Source organism: Gymnoscopelus microlampas (genome assembly GCF_963454915.1).
Source record: "Gymnoscopelus microlampas genome assembly, chromosome: 18".
NCBI lineage: Eukaryota > Metazoa > Chordata > Actinopteri > Myctophiformes > Myctophidae > Gymnoscopelus > Gymnoscopelus microlampas.
In genome coordinates, this window is record NC_139955.1 from 43,724,223 (window position 1) to 43,732,404 (window position 8,182).

At 41.1% G+C, this 8,182-nt stretch overlaps 1 protein-coding gene across 1 annotated transcript in view; it reads left to right on the top strand.

The window, feature by feature from the left end:
* LOC311034076 (small ribosomal subunit protein mS39-like) overlaps positions 1–6,446 on the top strand; it is a gene marked incomplete at its 5' end in the record, with an annotated part of 33,643 nt that extends 27,197 nt beyond the window's left edge. The window contains 2 exons of the mRNA XM_084041819.1: positions 3,331–3,489; positions 5,413–6,446. Of these exons, the coding sequence (XP_083897945.1) occupies positions 3,331–3,489; positions 5,413–5,452 (199 nt within the window). The 3' untranslated portion in view covers positions 5,453–6,446. The remainder of the gene's footprint in view (positions 1–3,330; positions 3,490–5,412) is intronic.
* Between the last annotated feature and the right edge of the window lie 1,736 nt (positions 6,447–8,182).

Genomic DNA, 8,182 nt, shown 5'->3' on the forward strand with positions numbered 1-8,182 from the left:
GGGTTCCAGGGGATCCCCAGCTGAATTAGTTAACCCATTAAGACCTAGAAGCATACATGGGCAACTGGCGTATTGAATAACTAAATGCATTTGAAATTAAATTAATATTTTACTTTTCACAATTCTAATTAAATAAAAAATCACACCCAGTGTGAAGTGGGCGGTGTGTGGTCATCACAACATGACTCACTTAAAAAAAAGGATAAATGACTTTTTTTTAAGTCCATACTGCTATTCATGGGGTATCTAGTCCATACTGTTATTCAAATATGTGTACATTTATAATATAATACATATTATATATATTATATAATACATATATATATATTATATTATATATTATATATATATTATATACATGTGTATATATTATATATATAAATACACATTATAATATATACATGTTATAATATATGTACATAGTCCATACTGCTATTCAAAAATCATACCCTTAACTGGTATGTGTCATGTGTTTCGCTAGCCAATCACAGTCCTGAATTTGCAAAGTCAGCCAATCACATTACAGTTAGTGGTGATGACACTAGCTGTAATGTGATTGGCTGACTTTGCAAAAGTATCAATATTTTAACACATTGACTGCCAGAGTTTCTTCATAATGGACTCACCCCCTTGCCAGCGATTTGCGTGTTTTTTTTGTTATTTTGTTATTTAAATGCATTTAAGTTTCTCAGGCCATGGTTTTGAACACATACGAGGATCGACCACCAGAGAGCAGCAAAATGACACCCTCGATGACTCGCAGACCCCCCCCCCCTCCAGACTCAAACAGTCAAAACAACATAAACCGGATGTGACGTCTTCGACAATCTCTGATCGGCCTAAAAACGATGTGATACACGACGACGATGACTGATCGTCACACGGACCAAAGAAAATAGAAGTGGAGCTATCCGTTTGTATTTTATACCGTGTGAAAAAACGTATTTTAGCCGCATTAGCGCATTTTTCAAGCTAAAACCGGAAACGGAAATCGCTGAAATTGCTTCTGGGTGAAGCGGAAGTGACTCGGAAGCGAAAATGATCTCGGAATGTAAATAAAACAGCGTGATCGTCTATTAACTGAATTAAACATTAGGACGCAGATCTGCGTCCTAGATTACTCTGGCAGCCCACGGTTTTATCTATTAGGACGCAGATCTGCGTCCCTGGCAGCGGATGTGTTAACAGGGCCTTTTATTTATAAGGTATATATTTTACCACTAGTGTTTTAGCATGAATGTCTAGCAAAATATCATGATTCCCAAATCATACACCATCAACCAAGACAGTTCCTGTAATAATGGAAAATGATAGAGCATTGGAACACACATTTTGTTTAATTTTGAATATGTCCATAATGATTTCACGTACTATATTCACATATAGAATCTAGTTTATCAGTTTTTGAGTGGTGCCAACCACTCCTATATCTGACTTTGTCTGTGTGTCCGTGTGTCCGGGTGTATGTCCAATAAACAAACATTGATGACAACATCAATACGGGGCTCATCAAAGGCACCACTCTCTTCACACAGGGTGTGATTTTTAGAACATATTTTATGCGGACAGAGCATAGTGTTAACATCTAATATAATAATACACTATAATATAAGGACCAGACAGAGCCCTCTATGTCTTGTCCGTCTCGTACGTTTCCTCTTTAAATTCAACCACTCAGAAGTGGAAACAGTGTCATCAATTCTGCTTTATAAAATACCTTTTTTTGTGTGTGTTTTAACACATTGGGTGCCAGAGGTTTATTAAAATATTATACGTTCAGTGCCTGCATTTCTTCCATCCACTTGTGTTATAAGTTTCGTGCTGTAGAAACCCCGACGCGGAAGTGCATGTAAACAGAGCGTGCGTGCGAGACGGCGGAGGGTCCCGACTAACGCCTGGAACAATAATATTTGTAACGCGATCCTCCATTGCAGCGTGATCGCCGATCGAAAAACGGCTCGTTTCCACCACGTTAAAAAGAAATGGAGATATTAAGCTTTTAGTCAAGGAGATAACATTGAAAACGCCGACTGGAAGGATTTTTGACAGGGAGCCACATCCAGCCTCTTCTTCTCAGAAACTCCTTGGGTGATGTCAAAGTTTCGTTTTAGCGCCCCACGTGGGCCCCTCGTATAAAAATAGAATTGGGTCAATAACGGTCCGGACCGTTTTCGGCACTTCTCGTTTGGATCCTCAAAAACGGTCCGGACCGTTTACGGCACTCGATGTGTTAAAGGTCACAGCCACAGGTAATGATTGACTTGGGTTTTTAATTCATGTCAACAAAAAATCATACCCTTAACTGGTATTAAACAATATGCCATCCACTATTCTTTTGGTAGACTGCAGATGGACACTTCAGAAATCTTCCCAAATCTCGCGAGAGCTGTGTTGCTGGGATAGAGAAAGGTCGATAACAGAGTAGATTTTCTCCTAATTTGTGTCTCTAAAAAAAGCCATTAGTATGAAAATGTTGTACATATTGTGTGTCTTGTGACGATCGGGTCCAATATTTAGTTCAGTAACCGTGGAGCCAAGGAATGTGGTTCAGAAGCTGTGTTCACGTTAACTCTCCCATTGGAATCAAAAGACTCCAACCTGCTTCCTGTCTCCTAAAAAGGCGTCCAGTGGCGTACACAGACATTTTGAGGGGCAGGTGCTCAAGTAAAAAAAAGGGCACTTTGCGCGGCGCGCGGAACCGCCGGCTGCCTTAGTAGTGTGAGATTTATAGAAGAAAATTGCAACGCACATTTTGGGGAATTGTTAATATATTAGAAGCTTTTAATCCAGAATTGATCGATGTCACCATGGGCTACATACTGTAAACCAGGGGTCTTCAACGTTTTCAGGCCAAGGACCCCCTAGCTGAGAGAGAGATGAAGCAGGGACCCCCTATATTGTATAAAATTGTGTTTAAGATTATACTTTTTTTTGTTTACTTGGTCTGCTCTTTTTTCCCTCTACACCTATACCTCTTTGCCGAAAATAGCCGATCTACAAGCCCACAACTGCGAGGCGTTGTGGGCTTGTAGATCTGCTATTTTTGGCTAAAGTTCTCCTCAGAAAAGGGATGCTAGGTTTCGAGTGGTTATGGTAAAAAGAAAAATCATATCACATAAAGATTTGGCGGACCCCCTGTAGTAACTCTGAGGACCCCCTAGGGGTCCCGGACCCCCTGTTGAAGACCCCTGCTGTAAACTTTATTTTTTTCAAAAGGGCACTTCTGGTCAAGAGGGCAAAGGGCAGGTGCTCTAGCACCACCTAGAGTCTATCTGTGCACGTCCCTGTGGACTGTACTGCCTGACTTCCTGTCTCGTTCTTCTTCTGTAGTGATGACATGCTGCAGGAGTTTCTGTCGGTGTGTGGCAGCGAGGGCGCCAACCAGAGGGCGGTGGAGCTGGTGCAGTTCTCCGCCTCCTTTGGTCTCCCGGCGACGCCCACACTGGCCCAGCGGGCGCTGACAGACTTTGACCTGACGCAAGAGCAGAGGTAAGCAGTGGTGGGAAAGGTACTCAAATGTTTTACTTAAAGGGATAGACGGCGAGTTCAGAGCTAAATAAACACCGGCACTCCAGCAGTACTTTTCCCCGACCACCAGGGGGTGACGCAGGAGGGACTTCCATAGAGTAGAGGTACTTTTGAAGGGACCTTGCCCGAAACAGGTTGCTTTATTGGGATACAATATGTGGAAATTCCCGCCCTGCTGGTTCTCTGAATTTTTATTTTTAAATAGGCTCTTTCATGATAAATTGACCACATATATGAAGTTAAACAACTAAATTCTATCCACACGCTATCTTAAAAGTAAATTCTGTGCCTCAAAAACGAAGTTTGAGAGCGTTTTAAAACCGAAAGTAAAACGTTCATACGGACACGGACGCGCACGTGCGTGCGTTAATTTACGGCCCAGACATAAACATAGAACACATAAACATTAGGGAAAATACGGATTTCAGAAGGAGGACTGTGTTTCAATGCAGGAAAACACCTCAGCATCATTACATAGTGGCTGATAGAGGGGAAAAAATCCAAAATATGTATGTATATATCTTTTTTAAATTTAGGCTTAATGTTCCCTACAATACCTTTAAGCAAAAGTATCAATACTGCAATGTAGAAGTACTCTGTTACAAGTAAAAGTCCGGAATTCAAAATGTACTTGAGTATAAGTGCAAAACAAGTATTGGTATCAAGATGTACTCAGGTAGCAGTACTAAAATGTTTGAAAATAGCAGATCTACAAGCTTGTAAATCGTCTATTTTCAAATAGCCTGGGTATAATATAAAATAAGGCCAAAGTGGTTAATGTATGTTTTATAATGTAATTGCGAACGCAGCGGAAGAAGGCGCGCCTCCGCGCAAGTGGAGTCTACTATGAGACCGTGCTCGGGTTGTGTGTGTGCGCTTCTGTGTGCGCTTCTGTGTGTGTGCAGTATGTGTGCACTGCCTGTGTGCAGCCAAGTACATGTCCAATTTAGACGTACCATACATCAAATGAAAGGTCTTTGAAAACTTAACACACCTGTCAAGGTTTTGTTTAAGCCCGCCCCTTCCCCCGGAAGCCACGCCCCGGAGAAGGCTCCTAAAAACTCCCCATTGAAACCCCATGTTAAATGAAAAGTGCCCGAATCGCTCCCAAACTTTTTCTACCCCCCCCCCCCCCAAGTGGGGGTCTACGAACCAATGCTTAGGCCTCGGATTTTGGCTCCGTCCCCCGGAAGTGGGTGAAACAGGCACTTCAAACACTTTGTTGAATTGTTCAAAAACATTCAAAATATTTTTTTTGTGAATTTGTATTTTTCTAAGATGCTCCTTTTAAAGCAGATTTTTTGGGTATATTTTTTTTTTTGGTTTCTTTTTTTAAAATATTTTTTATTTATTATTATTTTATTTTTTTTGCGTTCGCTTCCCGCGTTCGCGCGTCTGACTTGTAATGTATATCTCCAAAGTAACTAGTAACTAAAGTTTTCAAATAATTGTAGTGGAGTAAAAGTACAATATTTGCCTCTTAGATGTAGTGGAGTAGAAGTAAAAGTATAGACAATTGGAAATACTCCAGTAAAGTAAAAGTTCCTCAAAATTGTACTTGAGTACAGTACTTGAGTAAATGTATTTAGTTACTTTACACCACTGAATATGACTTCAAGTCAATGTCACGATTATTTCCAACCTTTGCCTCGATTGCGATTAATGAACAATTATTATTTTATGTTTTTACAAGTGAAAATAGCAGATCTATGTTTAGCTATTATCTTTTAAGTGGTATTTATCTTTGTTAAAATCAAGCATCTTTTATATATATATATATATATATATATATATATATATATATAAATAAATAATCGATTAAGGGATTAGTTTGATTAGCCGTTGCACCACTAATGTTGTTGTTTGCTGCTCCCTCCCATCCAGGTCCATTGTGTGTGAGCTGGAGAGAGAGGTGGCAGCATAGACTAAAGGGACCAGTGGCCCCCACCAACCTGAGAGGCCCGTGACCGTCGCCAGAGATCACATCACTTTGGGGGGGGGGGGGGGGGGGGGTGTATAATAAGCAATTCAAAAAGGTTTAAAAATAGCCAATCTACAAGTAGTAGTCGTACATTGTCTAGTTTCCCTAATCGGTGTGTGTGTGTGTGTGTGTGTGCGTGCGTTTGTGCGTTCTCTCAGCCCACTGTTGTCTCAGCATGTACAGTACAGAAACCAGTGATGTGTCAGTCATTCACCACTATTATGATTAGTATTTAGCAACAAGACTGAAGGGTAAATTCTATGCTGTTGTAACTCTATTTCATACATAAACCAGGGGGAGCTCTTGACACGAGGACAACATTTTGAAACCATGGTACCAGTCTGATTAATCCAACATGATTTGCATCATATCGCTGTCGTCGGGCAGAAACCTCCTATCGTCAACGTCCTAACGGCCTACTTGATCACTCTACAGCGTCACACAAAAGCACATCAAAAGTAGCAGGTCCACAAGCTCGAAACGTGGAGCTTTGCGCCGTGTTTTGAGCTTGTAGATCTGCTACTTTTGAATTTGAATCCTGAAAAGTAACAGTTTTGAACATAATGAGGTTTCCACCCGACAGACGATACAGTATGCGGTATAATATGGGAATACTGATATATTATTGATTTCAGCTGTCACAATTCCAAACATGCAAACATGACCTGCTTTAATTACTTCAGTCTATATTATGGTAGCTTAATGACTAGTAGTAAAATTCTATTGTCTTTATGTCCAATGTATTTGTATTTAAGTTCATACAGTTAACATAAGTATAACTAAATGCATTTGAAATGAAATAAAAATGTTACTTTTCAGGATTCCAATTCCAAAATATAGCTGCAAGCAGCGATAATACGGGGCCAGGAGAGAGAAAGAGAAATGATAACTCCTTTAACAGGTCAGTTCATGAAAGTCCTTGCGGTCTTGTTTCCAATGAGGGCCTGTGAGCAATTAGGGGTTAAGAGTCTTGCTCAGGGACAAATTTCATCGACACATTTGCTGACCTGGCCTGGAATCGTACCTGGGGCAAGAGAGAAACGGAATAGATTGAAGATAGAAACGGAATAGATCACCGGCTTCGAATGCTATCAATGCATTGAATGGGAGATTATCACGTTTTATCAGACCATTGAATGGGCGAAGTAGGCGAGCTACCGTCTACCCCGCGATTTGTCAGACCATTCATTGGGCGTAATCAGGAGCTGCTGACCTACCGACGGAGGCGGAGCAGTCCCCACAACAATATTTACGATTCTGTCCGTATCGGTACATAACTCGAACGGCGCTGAGTAGGCACAGGCGAGCGTCGCACCGCTCCGGACGGCAACTCAGTCGCCTTAGCTCCTTCGGTGGCCCGTCGCGGGGCTCCAGCTCGCCTGAGACTGCGCGCCTCCGTCATGGTCCCGAAACCGAAACAACCAAAACCAAAACCGAAACTGAAGTATTTAAGTCATCTCCGTCGGTAGGTCAGTAGCTCCTGATTACGCCCAATGAATGGTCTGATAAATCGCGGGGTAGACGGTAGCTCGCCTACTTCGCCCATTCAATGGTCTGATAGAACGTGATAATCTCCCATTCTATGCATTGATAGCATCCGAATCAGGTGAATAGATTGAAGAGAGAGAGAGAGAGCCATGGAAACGGAATAGATTGAGTCATGTTTTTTGCAATTCAACTTAAATGAGTGTGCATCAAGTGAGGCTTGAACCAGCAACCTTGCGGTCGTGAGGCACTCTTAGGTAGCTGCAACACTACCTATAGTGCTATAGCTTTGTCCAGGCTGATGTTGTCTGTTGAGGATCACAAACTCTTGCCTTCTGTCATGACCCAAGCCCCTGTTTCACTAACACTAAGATCACTCGTTCACAAACCATTTACCAATTAAGAAATTGTACATCTCCTCAGAAGCAAAACTAGTGAAAGTAGCCGATCTACAAGCTCACAAACCATTAAAAGTTGTCAGATTGTACATCGGCTATTTTCACAATGAAGTATGTTATACATTGAAAAAACATACTCTCATTGCTATCTGAAAAGTTGTGAGATTGTAGATCAGCTGTATGTAAAAAACACTCAATTAAGTATTTCATGTTATCATTAACAATGGCAGATGTATTCATTGATAGTCATGTTGTGTGACATGCAACTTAGATGAAGTCTGCACCAAGTGAGGCTTGAACTGGTGACCTTCAGGTTGCGGGGCACACATTTAAGCGAGAAGCCACCAACAGACAAGAACCTCTGAAAAAAGAGATCACACTGATGATACAGTTTCACGCAAAAAAATCCTGGGTTTAAGTGTTTTTCAAACTGCTCAAGATTGCGGACAATCTAAGGGTGGTGCTTACTGGTCAACGTGATAGATGTGTTCCTCATTAGTCAAGGCACATGTGTAAGCAGGTCTAATGGCTGTCGGCCAAACGAGGCATGACTTTTGCCTGTTTAAAGTTTCAATTTTCAAAAAATTGCTATAGCAATTGGAGTAAGATTGGTTTCAGTGATATTTGGAATGGCCCTTTACATTTCTGCAAAGTTTCAAAGAATGGTAAGTCTGCATGTATGTGTTAGGGGCAGATGAATAATTGTCATAAAACTGCAATATTCATTGGCTCATTAAAGCTTCATTTTTTCACTTATGGAAAATATTTTGCAAACGTTTTTTGGCATAGG